At 49.1% G+C, this 21,983-nt stretch overlaps 1 protein-coding gene across 1 annotated transcript; it reads right to left on the bottom strand.

The window, feature by feature from the left end:
* Positions 1 to 9,387: 9,387 nt before the first annotated feature.
* Positions 9,388 to 16,475, bottom strand: LOC144168571 (clathrin light chain-like). The gene is made up of 2 exons (XM_077697528.1): positions 15,899 to 16,475; positions 9,388 to 9,833 (listed from the first exon to the last, which is right to left on the bottom strand). The coding sequence occupies exons 1-2, from the start codon at positions 16,234 to 16,236 to the stop codon at positions 9,473 to 9,475; spliced, it is 699 nt and encodes a 232-aa protein (XP_077553654.1). The 5' UTR covers positions 16,237 to 16,475; the 3' UTR covers positions 9,388 to 9,472.
* Between the last annotated feature and the right edge of the window lie 5,508 nt (positions 16,476 to 21,983).

Here is a 21,983-nt window from a genome sequence, read left to right on the forward strand (position 1 = left end):
TGCACGGCTGGTGGGCACCTGCTTTACTCACGTGCCATTATATTCTGGTGTCACGTGGCCCGCACTATTCTAAAAAAAATTTGCCTCTGCAATTTAGTTTTGTGACTTTTGTGAAGCTGACAGATTAGCCCCTGAACACTCCAGATTCCTGGCCAAACACCCAAGTGGGTATGTGCCACGGAGGAAGGAACAACAACAACCACAACCTTTGTTCCATCGCCGTAGTTTGTAGGCCATGGATTCCGCTGCTATCGTGGATACGGAAAAAGAAGAAGACGAAGACAATGAAAACAGTGCTCGTCCACTGTCTGTGCAAATGTCTCTTTTTTCTACAATACTGACTCCTCGCCATCCTTACCGATCTTTGTGAGTTTGTAACCATCTAAGTACTCACCTGGATTATAATAGCGCCCTGTTCAACGCCCGGCAAGCCCTACTATCCGAGGCTTTGGCCGTTAGGCGTAACGCCTCCCTTCGGGCGGCACGTCGTCGTCGGCACCGCCGCCGTTGCTTCGCCCGCCGCTGCTGCCTTACTCGAATCAACGGGTGCTGCCAGCACCTCAAGCAGCGCCGACCACTCCTCCAGTGTGCGAACCCATACCTCCTGCACCACCTAGCCACCCCTCCACGTCAGTCACCGTGAGCATCCGGAGCCGACCCTCAAGCCCCCGGGACATAAATATGCAAGACGCCGCACCAGATACCGCTGAAGTCAACCATGGAACCCCAGCCATTAGGGAACCTCAAGACCAAGATGCCCGGTACACGTCCATAACGTGGCAGCGCAGCTCTGCCGCACAACGCCCGATCAACCTAACAGACCGAGTGAGTAGAACACGCTTCTTGCTCGTACTAAGGCCGCTCTCCAAATTTAGTATCAACAACATCCCTAAACACGCCCTCGCTCAGCTACTCGGCAACACTGCCCCGCAGTCATATCTAGCTGAGCTCGCCTCTCACAGAAATGATACCCTCGGAAAGTGCCTCCACATCACCACGTACGATGAAACACACATGCAGAGACTGCTCACGGTCACACAAATACAATTTCCCCATGTCGGAGCAACCTTCACGCTGCCCGTCGAGATCAAACCTTCTCTCTACCGCCTCAACTCTTCACGTGGAGTCTTCGATGTAGAACCTGGCGATTCCAACGATGAAATCAAAAAGTGTCTTCGTTCTGAACAAGCACAGGTCCTCAACTGCCACCGTATAGGCCGCACTAATAAGGTCGTTATTACTTTCGAATCACCTACTCCTCCAAAGTGATAAAATACTGCATGACCATAGTAAAAGTGTACCCCTACCAACCCCGCAGTATGGTATGTTACAACTGCCACAATATAGGCCACCTGTCCAAATATTGCCCTTCCCAAACCGTCTGTCGCTCCTTCGGCAAAACTCCCGATGAAGACCATCGGAACTGCGGACCATCGATATACTGCGTCGTTTGTGATGAATTTGGCCACATCTCGCTGAATCCCACATGTCCTGGCCGCGTCCCCACAACAAGCTCAAACTCTCCCAACAAGGACAAAGCTCAAGGCATCTCATGGGCTGACCGTTTCCAACAAAATATTCCTGAAAACGATCCCAAACCTTCTTCCAAAACAATGGACGAAAGTTCCCAATTCACCGAAATCCTAAACCAGTTAAATGTTCTCCGCGCTGAAAATCTGAAACTCAAAGCAGAAATTGCAGACCTCAAGCGAGCCCAGTCAACTAAAACGAACACATCGTTTACGTCTCAAGAAAACCGATCTGGCACCCCAGCCCCCCGCCGCAACCTCAGCCCCAGTTACAAGAAAACCACTAATTCTCAACCAAAAAGCGATCCCCAACAAACTCAAGCGCTTCAAACTATTCGAACCGAAATACAACAGGAACGCTTCGCCCGCTTGGAGGATGGTCGTCATATGCATGAGTATTTCGATGGACAGCTCCAGCAAATCCGAGACCTCCTCCATCAAGTCATCACCAACGTCCGACCTTCGGAACTTATACCTCAGTCCCCTCGCAAAGTCCCATCACGACCCACACCATGATCTCTAAACCTCCCACCATTCTTCAGTGGAACTGCAGAAGCTTTTCGACCGTCCAAACAATAATCGCTGCCAAAGTAAAGTATATCAAACCAATCGCCCGCCTACTTACAGAAACCCTCACCACCGCTCAGCTGCCATGATACATCTTCGTTAATCCTTCTATTCCACGCAACCCCCAAGTTCCTGCCCATGCAGCTATCCTGCTTGACTCCTCCATCCCAGCTACTCAGTTGCCTTTGCCGCTTTCTACCTCTTCCCTCTACGAATTTGTCGCAATCATCGCCCATCCTCCCAGAGCCAAGAAGCTCATCCGCGTCTCCGCCTACTACCGACCCAGATATCAAACATGCTCAGATGCTTTCTCATGGCTCCAACATATCAGAAATGAATACCCTTCCACCCCCATTCTCATCGGAGGTGATTGTAACGCCCCCCACACTACCTGGGGCTATCCCACCAACTCCGGTAGGGAAAAATACCTCATCGACTCTACCGAAGTGGCCAACGTTCATCTTATCAATGATATCACCTATTTCACTCGGATTGCCCTCTATCCCAATCATACCGACACCACCCCTGACTTAACATGGGCTTCCCCAGGCCTTGTGAAGACCTGGGCCCCCTACTCCACTACTTGGGGTAGTGATCATCTACCTACACTCATAACTCTTCGAGTAAAACGCATACGAGACCGTCAGACTACTCGCTTTCATTTGAACTGGGCCACTTTCCGAGAGAAACTTCTACAATACGATCCCCGTCCTCACTGGAGGAAATGAATGACTGGTGATGATGATGATGATGATGATTCCTATTGGTTTCCCCTTTGAAGCGGGGAAACCAACTGGCATCATTCGGAACTCGTACTTTCCCTCAGCACATACCATAACTTGCGACGAAATTTTCCCTCCTTTTGGCAACCACTTGGTCAACTTATGGAAGCACATGAAGTACATCACGCAACTCTATCGTACTTCCGGCAGAAGACATTCCCTTATATGTCGCATACGTGACCAGTACAGAACGATCACGGCTTACCAAAAACACCTGGCCGCCGACCTCGGCGGACTCCCTGGTCTCAGTTCTTTGTGGAAACTTCATCTGAGCCTTGGTGGCAAAAAACGCAGCCGCACACCAATAGTGGCAACTCTAATGCTCGCCAGCAAGAACTACTCCCAAACTGAAGAAACTCTCCTTCGAAGCTTCTTGCTTCACGCTTCACTTACTCCTCCTCAACCACTACCAAATATTATTATACACGACCCACTACCCGAACTTGACAGCCCATTCTCGTTTCCTGAACTCACAACAGCACTCCGTCAAGGAAGGCCCAAATCCGCCCCTAGCCACGATGGAATTCAATGGATTCACGTACGCAATCTACCTGAACCAGCCCAGCTACACCCAGTGATTTCCCTACACCCCCCCTAGGGGGTGTGTAGACCCCCCCTAGTTTTTCTGGACACCCCCCCTTGAATCCCCAAATTTCACTCTTGTCAGTCCTTGCAAGGACCTTTTTCAGTATCGATCTGCGCATGCGCGGGTTGCCCGTCTGCTATTCTTGGCAGTAACCTCGGGCAAAATAAACAAAAGTGCGCCCCCCGAGCTTGCTGTTAGCGTTGCACGTATTTATTTCCTTTTTTTCGACAGCTCGTGGCAAGTTCGTATGTGCACACAAAAAAGGCTTTCAAAGGAAAGGGGCAAAGTGCACGTTTGAGGCTGTGACCACGCTGCGAGCACATTGCTACCAGCCAGGGAGTAGCGAAAATGAAAAAAAAAAGTAAAGGAAAAGGGGAGCTTCAACGGCCGCAGATTAGTCACGGAAACTTTCACCTGCTACCGTGACATTCATATGAATGGTACGGGTGACGAATGGGTGCCGGAGCAACTGCAGGACGAGAACATTTTGTGCATGAGTTCTCCGAAACCCAGATATTTTCGGGTGTGTGCCTTACTACCATTTTTAGTACGCCGAAGTGGAATACCACGCGGAGGACTCGCTTGAAGTGATTTTGGGAGTGACGTCGGGTGCCCAGGGAAAAATGGTCCAATGGAGGCAGCGGAAACGCGAGTATGCAGGACAGTCCCACGGTCGAGGGAAGTTTACTTTCTCTAAATTTGTTTTTTTCTTAGATTGAATAGAAAGCACCGCCTCTCAGGTATATATATATATATATATATATATATATATATATATATATATATATATATATATATATATATATATATATATATATATATATATATATATATATATATATATATATATATATATATATATATATATATATATATATAAAATGAAAAACGCACGTCACGGGGTTGAGCGTTTGGTTAACAGACGTCTATTATTTAACTAGTGGGATAAAAAAACAGCTTTTCTAGTTTAGGAACCCCCCCCCCCCCCCCCCCCAGAGCCATTGCGACACCCCCCCTTGATTCGATGCCTGGGGAAACCCCTGGCTACAGCTCCTCGAACAGCTCAATCACTCTTGGGAAACTGGAATCGTTCCCAACCACCTGAAACTGTCGATTGTATTTCCAATACCTTGTAGCAGCATCAACGCAGCGAATACGACGAAGCACCACTCTGCGGCTCACTGCGCGAGCCTCGTGGCGCGAGCAGTCAGTGCTCCCGGGAACTCTGAGCGTTCGGCCAGGCATACCTGCCGCTGGCCCGTCAGCTGCTGACGTGTTCTTAATATATGTGTTGTTCTGTGGCCCGACGTTTTTATTTCCTCGTATTGCCACAACCTAAACCAAACAAGAAGCAACAAACGCCCGACGACTTCTCGCATCTCCATCCGATATATCTTACTCCCGTTATCTGCAAACTAGTAGAACGGCTCATTCATAACCAAATCGCGCGCTATCTTAAATTCGTAAGGCCCTATTTTCACCCCTCACAAACCGGTTTTCGCCCTAACCTCAGTCCCGCTGACCTCCTCTTTCTCTTCAGACAAGTCATTAACCGGAAATACTCTCGACAACCCCCCGACTACCTCCTCGCACTAGATTTACAGAAAGCCTTCGACTGCGTTAGCCAACAAGCAATCCTTGAAGAACTTGCTGAGGCATTGCCCAGCCAGAAAGCTCAAACCTGGACCCGAAACTTCCTTGAAGCTCACCCCATTCAATTGCACGGAATCTACCCCGGCTGGACTCGCCGAGTCTTTTACCTTGACAGGGGTGTACCACAAGGCTCCATACTTGGCCCAACTCTTTTTAACTTAGCCATGACCAGAATAGCAAGACGGATCACCACTGAGTCCACAGCCCACTTTACCATCTACGCCAACGATATTACTATATGGACCGAATCAGCCCAATACCAAAATAAAGACGCCATGATTACCGACCTCCAGTGCGCAGTGACGGGACTCGAAAAGGTCCTCCCCGAACTTGGCCTGTCCCTCGCACCTCACAAAACAGATTTCATCGCCATCTTCGGCCGTCAACCCCCCACCGATTACGTGCCACCTCAAGTCAGTGTTGCCTCCATTTGTGTGTTAGCCATACTGGAACCAATTAAACTCCTTGGAGTCTACATTGGGACCAGGAACCACCCCACAATATGGCTTAATCACCTTAAGCAGAAATGGAACTTCGTACAGCACACCCTTCGACGGCTCTCAAACAAACATGGGGGAGCTAAACAAAAGGCCTTCACCACCCTCGGCAGAGCAGTAGCGGTGGGCATTCTTTCGTACGGAGGCACACATTATGGCCTCAACTGCACCCAACCACGCACGCTACAAGTTCTTCACAATTCCACCCTACGAACCATCACTCGCCTCCCACGTCATACAAAAATTGCAAACCTCCAACAAGCAGCGACCCTCCCACCAATCTACCGCGTCATTCAGGAGCAAACGGATAAATACAATTTTAAACGACAACTCACCCACAATGCGTGCTCCTCACCACGTGGGATCAACGAAGTAATATTCTCCTACGTAATTTTCCAGCCACAACACCCCTCTGGCAGCGGCCCCACTTCACTGAATCCGTCACCTCGCAACCCGTCGCACGCAGGAAGCCCAGCTTCGACAGCAACGCTGCCGACGCCTTGCCTCAACTAACGACCGGGTGACATTGACGTCTACACAGACGCTAGCCACATAAACCCACACGTCTGCACAGCATGGATCAGCCCGGACAATTTATCCATCATGGGAGCCCAATATCACAGTATTCCCAATATTACTTCAATGAACGCGGAGCTGATCGCTATCCACGATTCTCTCGACTACTTCATGTAAGATTACCATTTCCCCATTCCCCCCAACCTTCGCAACCTAACAGACTCATATGAAGCTCTCCAAGAACTTTGTCATTCCAGGTCCACCCACCTTTCTGTCCACCACATTATTCATCAAATCACTGCGCTCCAAACATCAGCTGCTTTGTTCCCAGGAGCGGCTGGTTCATGACCGGAGGTCGAGTCGAAGTCCGAATCGACTCGACCTCCGGTCATGAACCAGCCGCTCCTGGGAACCAAGCAGCTCACGTGGCTGCACAGGAGGTCCTTCTCACAATAGCCCCCGATGGACACCCGGCGCCGCCCTTCTCGGACCACCCCTGGCCCAACTGCCCTGACGATGACCCCACTCTCGCTCCCGCAATCAGGCTCCGTAGATTCAGGCAACTGAAACAACAACGCCTCAGGGCACTCACCGCTTCAGGCCCCCTCACCTCCTTCACCACCGTGACCCGAGCACAAGAAATCTTGAGCAAGTTCCTGACCAACACTTGTACGGCTGCAGAGACTATTCGACAACGATATTATCCCCAACACGCCCCCCGATATTCCTACTGCCACCAATTTATCGCAGCCGATCTCTACCACCTCATCTGGCACTGCCCCAAGTTTTCTCGCTTTCGTACATTCACTCCCGCTCACCACGACACCTCAACTTACATCGACCCAACATCCCTCTCACGCGACACACTCTTCTAAATCATCATTGATTCCACATAAAGTGGCCTAGTACGGGAAATTTAGCAGTGGTCTCCACGACCTCTGAAGAGATCCCTTGAAGACGGCGTCATAAGGACTGTGCTCCGCCCTCCCCATTCCCTCCCACCCCCCCGGCCTTTGGCCTTCCTTGCTAATAAAGTTTACAACAACAATCGTGGAGAAGTGCGTATGACTCCATTGGATCACGCGATTATTTTACTTAACAGCGGCGGCCATCTTCTTAACCGGACAATTATTACTACTACAACTATAGTAGAACCTTGTTAATGGCGCGCCCGTTAATTGGGAAATTCAAATAAACCGCCTTTCCCGCTCCTTTTCTTCAAAAATGTTCATTGCCCTATGGCCGCTGACCTTCGTTATTTCAGCGCAAATTCACGCCCGCCCGCTAAATTCGGACAAACGCCTTCACGAAACGTGAGCCGCAACGCGATGTCCTTCGTCTCCCGCTCTCTCTCCTTTGGAGTGGGGAGAGTGCGAGCGCAAATCGCGGCAAGTAAGCAGCCATAACGTAAACAGTCGCAGCAGCTAGTAGTGCAAAAGAAGCTGTGGATGCTCTCGCTGTTCTGCAAGAATTGTACTATGATGCTCCATGCAGTACTCTTGCTCTCGACAGATGGTCGCACATTCGAAAACTCGTTCTTTCCGTCAAGCTACCCGCCACAAGATAAACCAGCATCACGGGAGTCTTTGCAAAGGAACGGTACGAATAAAAGAATTGAAAAGTAGCTGTTCTTGTCGTTAATTCGACATTCGCATAATTCGTATATTTTATCCGAATTAACGAGCCTTCCCTGTACAAAGACGTCTTTTTTTTCGCAGAATGGGACACTCAAGGTTTTCACTTTGAAATAGTATAAACAGTGGGGCCCTTCCATTACCATTCCAGCATTCACCGCGGTTATTCCCTGGGCGGCTTGACCAAGGACTCAAGATTCCGGGTCCCCTGTGTGTACAAGCCCGCCACTTCCTGTATGCACCCAGTGCCATGCACTGGTTCACTTCGAAGACCCTTATTGTTTTGAGACTGCTAATAGAATCCCGCTGTTTTTGACTAGAAGCGCGTGTTTCGACGCGAACGACCCGGGTTCCTGGCCAATGGAGGAGGAATAAACTTTTATGGGGTCCAACAGCATGTGTTCAGCCTCCTATTTCCAGGAGGCCGCGAGTCCGAGCTGCGTCCAGAGCTCGTTGCACCAGGGCTTGCTGTCGCTCTGGTGCTGAGCTGGTCAGCTCGGCCTCCCACTGCTCAGGGTTGGAGGATGGGATGGGGTTAAGGCGGTGAGCATATGAGAAAACAAGGTGGTAAGTGGTGAGAGGTGGGTGACAGTGCGGGAAGTTGTAGGGGAAAAGAGACAGTGAGATATGGTGTACGATGTCGTGATTATAGAAGGTTTTAGTTTCCAGGTGGTTGTAAAAGGTGGCGTGGTGTGTCACTCCATCCTCTTGATTAACTGCCCCAGTGGTGCGAAAATTTTCGCAAGACCTGATTTTTTTTAGCTATACAATGTTTTTTTTTTTGTCCATTTTACGCATTCTTTTAAAAAATAAAAAAAAAGGTTGTCTGGTATTATTTAGGTTGGTTTAGAAGCGGAGCGCGCTATATTAACACGTTTGATTAACTTTCTGCCCTATACTGGAATTGCCTGGCTTGCACCTATATCTCGGAACTCAATAACGCACGCGTGGTAGTAATATATGCGAAAAAAATACTGAAACGCTCCTTTGGGAGACCGGAGTTTTAGATTAACTGCAGTCTTGACAATCAATGGCTCACGACGGAAAAAGCGGGCTAAGCAGCAAAGTAAGAGAGATGCCACTGCGTCCAGTAAATAATGAGCAATCGAGGCGATTGTGGTGTTCTTTCGTGAAATGAAACGAAAGGCCCGGACGTTGCCCTTGGCCATCTCAACTCTTGTTCTTAAACACACAACCCTTCATTGCACAGGGTGTTAGAAGTAGTTCCCCACCTGTTCGTCCAGCTACTTTGTCCTCCTGATCGGCGCGCGGAAGCGCATCGGGAATAACCCACGGCGCTAGGCGCTAGACACGCATTCACGCAGCGTGGTACGCAGCGCAGTTGGGCAACCGCGAGCAGCATTTAACGCAACCCCTTGCCTGTCACGTGTCCCGGGTATATTTCCCACTAGTTTTATTTTTAACACTAAACTTCAAGAGTGCCACGTGGCGTTACATCCACTGTTGCTCCCATTTCGGCCCACTTAGTTACTCAAATGACCAAATGAGGTGCGAAGAATCTGTGTCAGGTTGTCCATGTTTTTATTTCCTTTTCCTTTGTTGCACACACAAAACAAAAAGCACACGTCCCCCCCCCCCCCCCCCCAAACATCCGGTGAGATTAGCTAGCCTACTTCTCGGTGGCTTGAGATATCCTGAGGGGGGTGCAGAGAGGAGACAAAAAAAATAAAACTCTAGGGGCAAGTGGTTAGTTGGAGATGGACGGTGACGGAGGGGCACGAGAACCAGGAGTCGATTTCTGCTGCTGCAGCTGCTGAATGATGCCCCGCATGCGCGAGACGTCTTTTCCGCTGCCAGAAGGTTTGGCGTTGAAGCCGCACAGCCGGGCGACCTTGTCCCAGTCAGGGGAACCGTCCGGATGAGCCCGTCCGCCCTCGGGCAGCCAGTCGGCCGACGAGCGATTGGCCGTCCGGCGCTTCGCCAGGGAGTCATGGTACCGCTCGTACCATTCCGCAAGCTCACGCTGGGCGTTCTGGCGGAGCTCTTGGATGCGCAGCTCCTCCTGGCGGTCTTTTTCCTCAAGCTGCCTTTTCATGTCCTCGCGCCATCTGTAGTAAACGGGTGACGAGATGCGCGTGCAATGTCAGCAATGAATGCGAAATTTGGGAATGCGCTCACGAATGCCCACAAGCGGCCATCAAGAATGCGCGGATCGTTGGCCAAGCAAGCTTAAGGAATTCCTTCAGCCCACTTTCACTTTTTGAATCTAAGCTGGTGCCTGCACCGGCTTTTCCCTCTACACAGATCCCTGAAAACTGCCGGCCTCCGCCACTTCTTTTACCCTACCTTTTAAATTATTAACCAACTCCTTTACTCGCCGAACTATGTCCAAGCCAAACGTAGGGATTTTAATCCTTTATATTAGTAAATATGCGCATTGCCACCACTAAAGCAATTCTACTGCAGCAAAACTGATCAAAGTTTCTCATAATTGGGGCAATGATAGCATATGCACACAAGGTCTGAATTTGCTGAAGACTTTGCATTGCCAAGGCTTAGTTTTTGACCCAGAAGGAGCGGATTGAAATGAAAGATGGCACCACTGTAAGATTCATTTCATTGAATGCATTCATGGCTTCAGGCTGGATTTTAGGGCATAATTTTAACAAGTCAGAACATTCGTGCAATGAACGTCAATAGTCTTATCAATCAATCAGTTCATTAGTTAATGAAAATTATTCATGAGGATTATATACAGAAGGAGGTCCAAAGGTCAGAGTAGCGGGACCTCCTACCTTTAATGCCCATGAAAAAAAAAGGCGATGAAATGGCTGGAAATTGATATTTGTAAGTGGTACAGCCCTCAATATGCTGCTAGATTATCGCTTAACTATTTTGCGCAGTGTCTTACAGAATTCCCAAAAATAAAATTTTTGCGCGCAAGTGTCCTTTACAATGCCCCACTAACTTGCACCTCCAAATTAAAGACGCGAATCACGTGTCTTGTTTCGGTAGTTTTCACGGTGTAAAGTTGACGTACGGCTCTTGTATGAAAATCCACCCGGTAAAGTAATTACTTAAATGCGTGGTGTCGCTAAGGAATTCCGCGCAAGGTCCCTCAGACCGCAGCGCCACTTTTTCTGAAGGAGACTCAAAACACAAATGGCTGTGTGCCCAGATTCCTGCGCAGTATAATCGAAATACAGTTGTAGAACTCTGCCACGGCACGCCTTGTGGGCTAGTGTAGCGTCCGCGCGCCAAACATCAATTTGAACAGGAGTAATAGCATTGAACAATGCGTTGCCTATGGCACTAATCCCAGTATTTGAAGCATTGATGACTATTCCCCAGCACGCTCAAGACCTGTTCGTGTGCACCCATTTGGTAAAGCAAATAACTGAGAAATCTCCCGTTTGGCGCACCTGTTTCTCTTCTCTGGTAGCGTTCTGGCTTCTCTGATGGCACGAAAATGGTTTGATTGATTGTCGGGTTTCACACGCCGACGCAACGCAGGCGTTGAGGCGCGCCACAGTGGAGGCCTCCGGGCTCCCGATTAATTTTGACCACCTGGGGATCTTTAAAGTGCACCGAAATCTCGCACACACGGGCGTTTTTGCTTTTTGCCTCCATCACAACAGCGGCCGCCGCGGCCGGGAATCGAACCCGCGTTCTTGTGCTCAGCAGCACAACGCCTTAGCCGCTGAGCCACCGTGGCGGGTGGCACGAAAATGGAGTGTGCAGCCAGTGGAAGAACGGCAAAACAAGATAGAATAGAAATAAAGTCGACAAAACGGCGACACTGGTGGACACTAAAGAAAGCGACAGGCAGTCAGGGCCGCTGCTCAAGCGAGCGATGTTGACATGGTGTACGAGGCACGGGCGAGAAACGTCGCGTTGCAGGCTTGTAAATCCTCAGCGAGCCATTCGGCCAAAATGAAGTTCGCGAGGTAGAGGCGCAGATGCTCACGCTTTCTTACTCTTAACGGCCCACCCATGACTCTTCAGTTTTTTTTTTTTTTTTGCCTTAGGTGTCTATTTGGCTGGGAAAAAAAACACCGGCATAATATATGTGCGTGGTTAGGCTAAATATTGTCGGATGGGACCTTCCAAAGCGGCGCCGAACAATTAAATTTCCTCGGTAATTTTTTTCGTATGTTTGGTTTCAATATACTCGGACCGAACGTTTCGAAACGTTAGAATTAAAATACGAATGTGCCCTTTCAAACGCAGTCGCTCCCTTATTTTTGCTTATACCATGGCCGTCGCGGCATACGCTTGCCGACGCATCTGCTTGGCGCTGCATTACGCCATTTTTGTATTCGCCACGGGCGAATACACTTCAAAATGACCAACTATTGGAAGTATTGATGTCACTTGGACGTCGGCTCCTCATTCCCGTTATTCATGGGGCAAGAGGCGCGCTGATCATGATCAAAATTAATCGACGATCTATTTGTGGATCTTGAAGAATGCCTGGGCATTTTTTCAGTCTCCCTCGCGGACGTCAGGCTCAGCCTGATGCGAAAGCTTTGTTGCGGTTTTAGAAGCCCGAAAGACGACGTTTCTCGCATGACCCTGGACACCGTGTCAACCGTTCTTACGGCTCTAACCATCTCAGTGGTTGCGTTTGTTCGCTTGGCAGTGGCACTGGCTGCCTGTCGTGCCTTTTGTTGTCCGCCAGTATCGGCATTCCTTCGCCGCCATTACCATTCCGTCCACTTTTCCCGCCCGTACTGGCCGCAGACTCGACTCTACAACGTGTGCGTGCGGTGTGGGCAGTCACGGTACCCGCCATGACGGCGAGCGACCGCACTTCGAGCGACCGCAGTTGCGAGCCGCACTTCGAATTGTCTCCTTGGCAACGTCGCCAGAGTTTCGGAGGCAGCTCCCTGCACTCTCGAGACCTGAAAGTTCAGCTCCACGTGCTAGGCCCCAAGTGGCGAGCTTGTGAATGAAAATTTAGAGAAGAAAATTCTAATTATGGGGTTTAATGCGCCGAAACTACATGTGGGCTAGGAGGCGCGCGGCATTTGAGGGGGGTCCGGAGTAATTTTGACCACCTGGGGATATTTAACGTGAGCCGAACACACGGGCACTTTCGGTTTTCGCCTCCATCAGAAAAGCGGCCGCCCCGGTCGGGAATCAAAATAGCGCACTTGAGCTCAGCAGCACGCTGTCTTAGAAACTGAGCCACCGCGGCGGATTGAACGGAAATTCAGGGCTGATATTAGCTTAGGCTCCCATTGGCACTTCTGTGTCTCCCGGTGATATCGCCAGCTGCTGATTGACAGCCAGGAAATAAGTAGCGCGGGTATGTCAGGATGTGCACTATATTGAATTTGATGACCGCATTTAATGTAAAGTACACAGGTAGGGGTAGACTTAGTCAGCGGGCTGTTTTGAGGTTTGCGTGGAAAAACAACTAAAACAATTCGAATGCGTGGTTGCAGAGTTCAAATTGCTTTCAGCTGATGACGTGATCGTCGATACCTGTCTTTCGCTTTGTCGTTACGCCCAGAAGACGATGCTCGTGGCACAAAATTGTATTCTGTGTAAACGTTCGCGCATGAACGAGCCTCCATTGAAATCTGGACCGTTTACTGGCCACTGACCTTCCCTGTTGTCTGCCTAAATTATGCATCAGTGTTTACTTACGGAGTATAAAACTAAGTATTCGAAAATGAAGCGGGCAAACGGTAGGAATAAGGGCTAGTATACCAGCTCCGCAAACCAATCAATGCAATTTAAAATCAACACTCATTTGCACATCTTGGTCTCCCGTTCATAGTGCGTATGTGGCGGCCTGTATAGCTCAATCTCGTCTTCAATAGTGGTCATACATCAGCAGGTGAATGTCTTAGCTCGATTGACCATTCTTGAAGCGAGAGTGGCCCATCAGGCTGATTACCTTGAGACAGTTGTAATTGGCAAGCATTTGCGGTGGCCACGATGAACTGAAGAGCAAATGGTTCCTGAGAGAGGCACGCCCGTCACTCGGTGTTCTAATACCCGGTCGTAAAATTTCCTGCACTAAAAGGTAATCCCGTGGCCCAGATTTACCACAGTGCACTGGAGGGACCATGCTTCCAACCAAGGAAATTCGGTGAATGACAGCATGGTGCACTTCATTTGACTAGAAAATGTGATCGGCGTTGTAGCACGGGGCAATGCAGAACGCCACGCTCGCATTGCGTGATGCTGCTAAGCGCAGGCCGAACTTAAGTTTTGAGCCCAATCGTATTCTCGACATCGTTGTTCGCCGATATTTCTTAGTAGGCTCAATGGATTGGCCATTCGAGTCTCGAAGAAGCTGGACCGCAGTAATGTCTTACAGTGTATACTCTTGATATTATTGCCTGTAATAAATTTTTCGGCAAGGTCTTCGGAGGAGTTGCCGAATCGCACCCCTACCCGGCGACCCACGTTGCCAGTGTAGATTTCCGTGGCTCCGCCAACTGCAGTGGAAAGTTGTTTTGCTTGTTGTTACTTTTTTTTGCTTGTTTTTCACTTTTTTTCCTATTTCTCTTTGCCGGCGGAAAAAGGGGTGCGTCTGACTAAATTCCGTGCAGTGCGCGCTGGCACTCCGGCACTGCGAGTTTGGTCGTCACCGTTTCGCGTTCGCTCCTTCACAGTGGCCTCGGATTTGTGATCTTCGCCGGCCACACGTCAGAACCCTGGACTTTGACTGAGAGTCGCTGTTAATTATTGATAGTGAGGCTGGCTAGACAGTGAGCAGAAGCGGTTTGGCCGGTTGGCTAAAATCAAGACAGGCTGATCACTTGCAGTTGCGAAACGACACCAGCGAGGATTGCTGTACTGGATGAGCACTGTCTTGACTTTTACCCAACCGGCCAAACCGCTTCCGCTGACTGACTAGCCAGCGTCACTATCAATAATTAACAGTGACTGGTTACTACGTGAGCGGAAGCGATTGGTCCGGTTGGGTGAAAGCAACTATGACTGCTCCCATCGCGGCCGTGATGCAACACTAATTATACCGATGCCGCGCACTGCGCGGAACTAAGTCAGACGCACCCCTCTTTCCCCCGGCAAGGAGAAAGATAAAAAAGTAAAAAGAAGCAAAATAAAGTTCCGCTGTGGTTGGCGGAGCCACGGAAACCTAGTCTAGCAACATGGGACGCAGGTTAGGAGGGTGATTCGGCTACGCCTCCGAGGACCTTGCCAATTATTCCAACCCCAAGTTCCAAGTTCCAATCCATACCTGGCTGCGCACGTATAGTATGGATTTATATTCCCAAGCTCATCGACATCTTATCTATGGGGCTCCGCAGTTTTAAATCATTTACAATAACTAATTTCAACCGAAACTTCCCTCATTAAAATAATGTGGTATAGTATCAAAACCGATTTGGTTAAATGTATATATCGATGACTATTCGCAGTACCGTGAACAATGAAAACGATGGCGCGACTGTGCATGCTCCCGAATGTATTATTACCGGCTGCGTCTAATCTCGCGGCAACCGTGAGAATTATCTCCGGGAAATACTCACGACAGCTTCCATATAAGCTGGCTGGCCTAAAATTTGCTGAATAAAATTACGTCCAAACGTAACCTAACATAACCTCATCGAACATAACGTAACCTAACCGAACGCGTCATCACCTGCCCAAATCCAGCCCAACTGCAACAAACCTAATCTAACTTAGCCGAACGACACAGAACAAAACCTATATTAAACGTAATTTAACCCATTCTAGAAGTCTTATGCGTCGATCTTTTGATAATGTAAAAACCAGAGTAAAAAAAGTATTAACAAAATCACGATGACCAAAAGATTCTCAGAAAGAAAAAAAAATAAAATACGTGCATCTGTTGTCGGACTCGAACCTGAGCCTTCTCGTTTAAAACCAAGTACTACACCACAGTGTTACGGGGGCAGCCGCAAACACGGCTGTGTAGGGAATATTTATCCCATAGAATCTCCGCGTAGCGTGTTTAGCCAATGAGGCGACTGCGGTGAGAAATTTCTGACGCTACTTATCACGGTTGCCGGGATAATAGACACTACCTATTTTTATCCAAATTGGAGGACACCTACTCAGGGGTGCCTTCCGCGAAAAACCCCAGCCGGGCCCTTCCCTTCCAATTCTCCTCCTTATCCCCTCGTCTCCCTCCCCCATTCCGCTAAGGGACAGTCTAAGTACTTACTTTTTTATCTTGGTGGACTCCTCCTTCTGGGTTCCGGGAATCTTCGGACGCGCTCCAGAACTGATGTCGTCACTGCGTGAGAGGCTGGACTGACTGCCAGGAAACTGGTTAGCCGAAGCCAGGAAATCAGCCAAGTGGCGCTCTTCTTCGCGCGGGCCCTTGGCAGCGCCGCCCATGGCGCCGGCCGTGCCGAACAGGTCATCAGAAAGGGCTACCGCCTGCTGCTGCGGCCGCAACGGCAGCGGCGGCGGGGGCGGCTGCCCCGACGGTGTACGCTGCAACTGCAGCTGGGAATCCAGGTATGCCCCAAACGGCGTGCCTTCGTCGTTTGAGGCCATCCTCGACGAGTGAGCTGGCTGCGAAAACAAACAAGTGAACGCCGCTGATGGAATGCCGACGCAGGCAGGTGCTCACGTGGCGCGTGTCACTGCTACGCGACAAAGACGACGACCGCAATGATAATGATGGTTGCGACGCGGAAGAAAATCATGAATGATGAGCAGCTGGAATTCTCTATGACGTGCCCCTGATTTTGTTTTGTTGCGACCTGTCTTTCTCCATTTAGCTGTGTTTCTGTGCGCTGTAATCCCCACTTTTAATGAGCATTAATTACCAACTTGGCTACCAAGCCACCCTTTCGTTTCATTTTTATAGTTTTTTTTTGTTTTGTTTTCTTTCTCTTTTTCTTCTATCATTTAGCGTAGCAAGCCAGCGCGACGGCTCGGCTAACCTCGCTGGTCTTCAATAAAAGTTTTCTCTCTTTCTCCTTGCGAACCGAAGCAGGATTTCACCCAAAGCTCCTGACTCATGTTTAGCCGACAATCCCTGCGGTGAGCGGTCTGAAAAGTTCCCCTAGCAGTAGTGAAACCTCACTTTATAACACCTACACAAGGTGGATAAAGTCATCCCGCAGCAAAAAACCGTTGTCCCACGAGTGTACAACTGCCTTTTCAGCGTTGCCACGAACGCGCAACGATACCAAGTTAAAGTCGCAGGTTTTATATGCGTCTTTTTTTCGCTTGTTTTGAGGCCTACGGGGCAAAATTAACATTCATTATGGCTCGCCCATTTCAGGGGACATTTCGTACGCACCATGAAATTCATACCGTTGCTGCTGCAGACCCATGATCATGCACATATTTCACACGGCACATATTCATACTGGGGATTGACCAAAAAGCGTAATATTAGTGTATCTGGTGTATCAGCATTACTGTGTGGATATTTGACGCTGAATGAAACCACTTGAAATGTGATGAGATCGCTTCTGATAATACATAGGTACCATTGATTGTATATGTATTTGCGTATGTTATCCTGCCAGTGACATTTTCACAAAAAAATGTGCGACACGCCCCAGGCGGCCCAGAAAGTGTGTCGCAAGACCGGCCCGTCAATGGCCGCTTTCTGGCATGTCCGGCCAGCATCCAGGGTCTGGCAGCCACTGATCATACGATGAGCGGCCAACATTCGGAAACCAGCGCTTCGGTATTTTTCCAGCCGCCCGTTTTCAGACGCACAACGGCAGCTACCCGGCTGCCAGATATTCAGTTCACTTTCGGCTGCCGATGTTGAGAAAGAGAACGGCCGAAGTACGGCTTTAGGGCATCCGTTTTTCCTTCGGGAAGCGGTGTTCAGCCGAAGCACGGCAAGCGACCGGCCACTGAATATCCGTGTTCTTGTGGCAGTTGGTGTTCGAAAGGAGGCCAGGCGGAGCGCGGCTGCCTCGCATTCGCTCTTTCAACAGTGAACCGCGCGTCCGGCGGCAGAATATTCGTTTTCTTCGGGCAACCGGTGTTATACAGGAGACCGGCCGACGCACGGACCCAGAATGTACATTTTTCATTCGGTTAGCGGTCCCCGGCCGAATTACGGCAAGCGAACGGCTGCAGAATGTTTGGCAACCGGTGTCCAAAAGGAGACCAGCCTACGTAAGGTCTCAGGTTATACGTCATTCTTTCAGTAAGTGGCGTACAGCCGAACAACGGCGCGGGGCTGGGTGCCGAGAATTCATGCACAGACGTGTTTGGAAGGAGACCCGCCGGTGTAGGACCAGTTTTTCCCTGGGTGAAGAAAGAGCCGTTAGGGAGCCGAATGACGCAGACGCGTTTTTTTCCGCTGGGTGTTTCTACGTTTTAAATGAACGAACTTCATTTGTCAAACAGTAATGAGTGTCTTAGGTGAACGGGCAAGGTGCAAGGACTCACTGGACATTACCAGGGAACCTTTTAGGCCATCGGAATGCCATTTATTGCAACAAGAAGACTGTGCCACACCGACGGGTGAGCTAAGCCTCGCCAGGCATAGCCGCTACCACGCCTCGCCCGCCGGCTTAGTTGACGCATCAGCTCGAGGCTATTCGCCCCCTCAAGAAATGGATAGCATTGGAGACATCGACCCGGCTGAGATGTTCGCCCCGTGGTGGCGGTGGTTTACCAAAATAAGGGGCCTTAAAGGGCGTCGAGCAAGCGGCCGCCACGCAGGAGCTCAACCGGCGCCATATCAAGGACTCCCCACCAAAGAAAGGCAAGGGCGCGCAAAAACGCAAGTTTGCGGCTATTCTTCATACTATAATACTGCGAAAAGCAATGTTGCACTATTTTGTTGGTGATAAACGTAGAAGAGGCTAAGCTCGCGCATTGGTAGGCTGAACTTCGTGCCCTGCTTCATGGGATTTTATGACTGTTTATTTAAAAACACGTGTTATTTTAAATGTGCCATAACAACAGAACCTTGTGAATGACGAAGCCGGGATGTTAATTTAGTTGCGGTGTTGGAAGGTGAGCTACACTTCGGAAATGACTCATTTGTTTAAACATAATCGCCAGCATCCTAGCAAACACGGATTTCGTCGGGCTTTACTTGATAATGCTCCTACTTAATAATGTTCTTCTCGAAGCAGTAAATTCGTATAAGTATCTGGGTATACACATAACTTCTACATTATCAGGGAAGACGCACATTGAATATATTGCAGCTAAAGCTAATAGCACGTTGGGCTACCTTCGAAGAAATTTTAATCAGGCACCCGTTTCCTTGAAACTTTTACTTTACAAAGTATTGGTACGTAGCAAATTAGAACATGCGGCATCTGTTTGGGACCCTGGTCATGACTCGCTTATCTACGAATTAGAACGAGTGCAGCATCGGGCAGCGCGCTTCATCCTTTCTAATTACCATCGCACCTCGAGCGTCACATCAATGAAAACCACACTAGCATTACCCCTTTATTCCTTTATTAATACCGTGTTCCCCATAATGAAAAAAACAAAAAAAAATCGGGGAACGAAACCCCTACTGTTTCGTCGCAGGAAAGTGTTTCGTCTGTGTCAATTTCATAAAATTTACTTCACCAATCCATTACTCACAAATAGATTATTGGCCGAACCAACTTACGTTTCCACTCGCATTGATCATCGCCATAAAGTAGGACTTCCGTCAGCGCACACCAAGTGTTTTCAGGAGTCATTTGTGCCAAACACGTCTGTATGCTGGAATCATCTTCCTCGTGATATTGTTGGTATCAAAGATGCTGCTTTATTTAAAGTTGCGGTCACTAATTTTATTTGTACGTAGCCTTAGTTTAACCCTGTAGCAAGCGATGTTACGTGATTGCAATTTTTCTGTTGTTGTATTTTGATTTGTATGCTGTACATGTATGTATGTACCCACTCCCCTCTGTAATGCCCTCGGGTCTTGAGGGTAACGGAATAAATAAAAAAAACTCCCACCTCCCCTCGCGGGAACCCCTGTGTAGATGCGACGCATAGGCGGAGCGGCGAAGGGACCGCGTTTTATAGCGCGCATAACGTTGAGGGGACTGCGTAAGCCGGTCCCAGTCGATGACGACGTTGGCGTACTTGTAAAGCGGCGTGGACTCTAGGTGTTTGAGCCAGCGTGGATGTTGCTTCGCCGGAGAACGGCACACCGGTTATATGCGCAGCGCGCCCGAAGGAGAGGAAACCGCGGAAGAGAGAGTACTGCACATGCGCCGGCCCCAGCGCGTCTGCCGCGGCTATGACGCAACGTGCCGCGGCTATGACGCAACACAATCCAACACAATCCACTTTAATCCAATCCAATCCAAATCCAATCCAATCCAAGCCAAGCCAAGCCAATCCAATCCAATCCAATCGAATCCAATCCAATGCGCCTCGCGAGTAGACCTGTGCGCCGGTCAGAAATCGCCGGCGGCGGCGCGCCGGTGTTCCCACCTCCGGCGGCGGCGTGTAAACGGCGCGGGGGTCCCCGGATCGGCGGCGGCGCGGCGCGGAATAGCGGGTGGTGGTGGTGGTGGAGGAGGAGGAGGAGGAGGAGGAGAAGGAGGAGAGAGAGAGAGAGAGAGAGAGAGAGAGAGATTTTGGGGAAAAGAAAATATGCAAAAACCGTGGGGGATCCGGACATATATGTGTAGGACATTTCGGTGCAGCCCGTCTCAGTGCGGACATTTCGGTGCACGGAAAGTCCCAGGCATTTCTTTAAACATTTTAGCTTTAATACTTTAGTTTCGTCAGATGATATAATTTTACGTTCGAGAGTTGTGTTTGGTCCGCACTGCAAAGAAAAGAACGCTAAACAGAGGCGGAGCATTAGCGCCTAAAACCCAATTTCGAAATTAAATGTTAAAAATTACTGAAGTTGTTAATTTATTTCCCTTCTACCTCTTTTTTTTTATTTTAGCATTCATGTGAACAACTCTAATATTTTAATTCAAGTGTTACCGAAAGGCTTTGATTTCACTTCACCCACCGCTGCAAGACGCTGCTGCTTTTATTCCATTCCTATCTCTACCCCCCCCCCCCCCCCTTCCCCGTCCGCCAAACGACGGCGAAAAGAAAGAAAGAAAGAAAACGAGCTAGCTTAAGCGCGCGTGCATCCATTTTAATAATTAATAATTTTCTCTGCCGATTTATTCTTGCAGTCTGTGTTGGTTCTACTCAAAAACTAGCCATTGATCGCACTTAGGGTGGAGTGGCTACAGGGGTGGGAGTGGGGAGGGCTAAGCACTGCCGGGTATAACCAGCAGTGCTTATACCAGCCCCCTTGGTAGAGAGAGGGGGGTGTCACTTGTGCTTCAAATTGTAAACTGGGCATCGAAAACGTGAATACGACTGTCGCGGCTCTCGCAAAACCAGCCTATTCAAAATTTTCCCCTCTTACAATGGAAGAAAAGGAGGAATGTCTGCGGTGTCCATGATATGCGCGACTTGGAGAGTTAATTGCAGGTGGGGCGACTGAAAGGAAAGACGGCGATTCCTGGAGAGGGGCGCCTTCCGTGTGGCCGCGACGCGTGCAGCCATCGAGCTTGTTCCTCGATGGGGGCGACAGGCGCCAACGATCTTGGTCATTGTGTCCTCAGCGGCTTTTCCAGTGGCTTTTTGTTGTGCACTAGAGAGGTTGTGTGAGCTCACGCCGAATGTATCGCTTTTTCTCGCATCAATGCGGTGACTCTTTGGAGAAGGTGATGGCCACTATGCCTGTAAGATTTCCACGGGAAATTGAACATATTACTGAAAAAGAAATTTGGGAAGGGGGAAGGTTAAAACTTACTCACGGAGAGGATGGGAGAATTAAAATATAATAAAAGTAAGCATGTAAAGCTAAAACGGAGGTTGGTTTGACCGAACAGAATTGGTGGTATTTGTACGCACAACCTGTACGCGCTTGATCAGCATTGAGGAGATATAGAAGCTGCAGCTGTTTTCAAAAGGCCCGTTCTTCCTCCGCGACAATATCCTAGACTTGTCCGTAAAAAAAAAAAAAAAATCTGGCGAGAACAGTGTCTCCAAATTCATTTAAACATGACAGCGCAGCCTAAATAAACTCTTTATAAGATTGTCTGCATTTTTATTTGCAACCGAATGTTTGTAAAGTTTTGGATTGTGAGAGTGTGCATTTTATTTAGAAAAAAATTACATAAAGAATGCGTAAGCCATCGTAAACATCGGCTAATTGTCTTTGCTGATTAGCATGCCCCAAAAAAGAGCGAATATAATAATGTCTTGTCGTAAATAAAAAAAAACATGGGCAAAAGCTGCAAAACAGGTGCTCCCTGAACTACGTATTAAAGAAAAATACACAAATG

Source organism: Haemaphysalis longicornis, unplaced genomic scaffold (genome assembly GCF_048455015.1).
Source record: "Haemaphysalis longicornis isolate Haplotype H1 unplaced genomic scaffold, Haemaphysalis longicornis Haplotype H1 scaffold_1, whole genome shotgun sequence".
Taxonomy (NCBI): domain Eukaryota; kingdom Metazoa; phylum Arthropoda; class Arachnida; order Ixodida; family Ixodidae; genus Haemaphysalis; species Haemaphysalis longicornis.

What these genes read in the sequence shown, in the direction of transcription:
- LOC144168571 (XM_077697528.1), bottom strand. Translation starts at nt 16,236, where the DNA reads ATGGCCTCAAACGACGAAGGCACGCCGTTTGGGGCATACCTGGATTCC. An exon ending in GAGTCCACCAAGATAAAAAA is followed by an intron (nt 9,834 to 15,898) that starts GTAAGTACTTAG and finishes CGTTTACTACAG; the next exon opens with ATGGCGCGAGGACATGAAAA.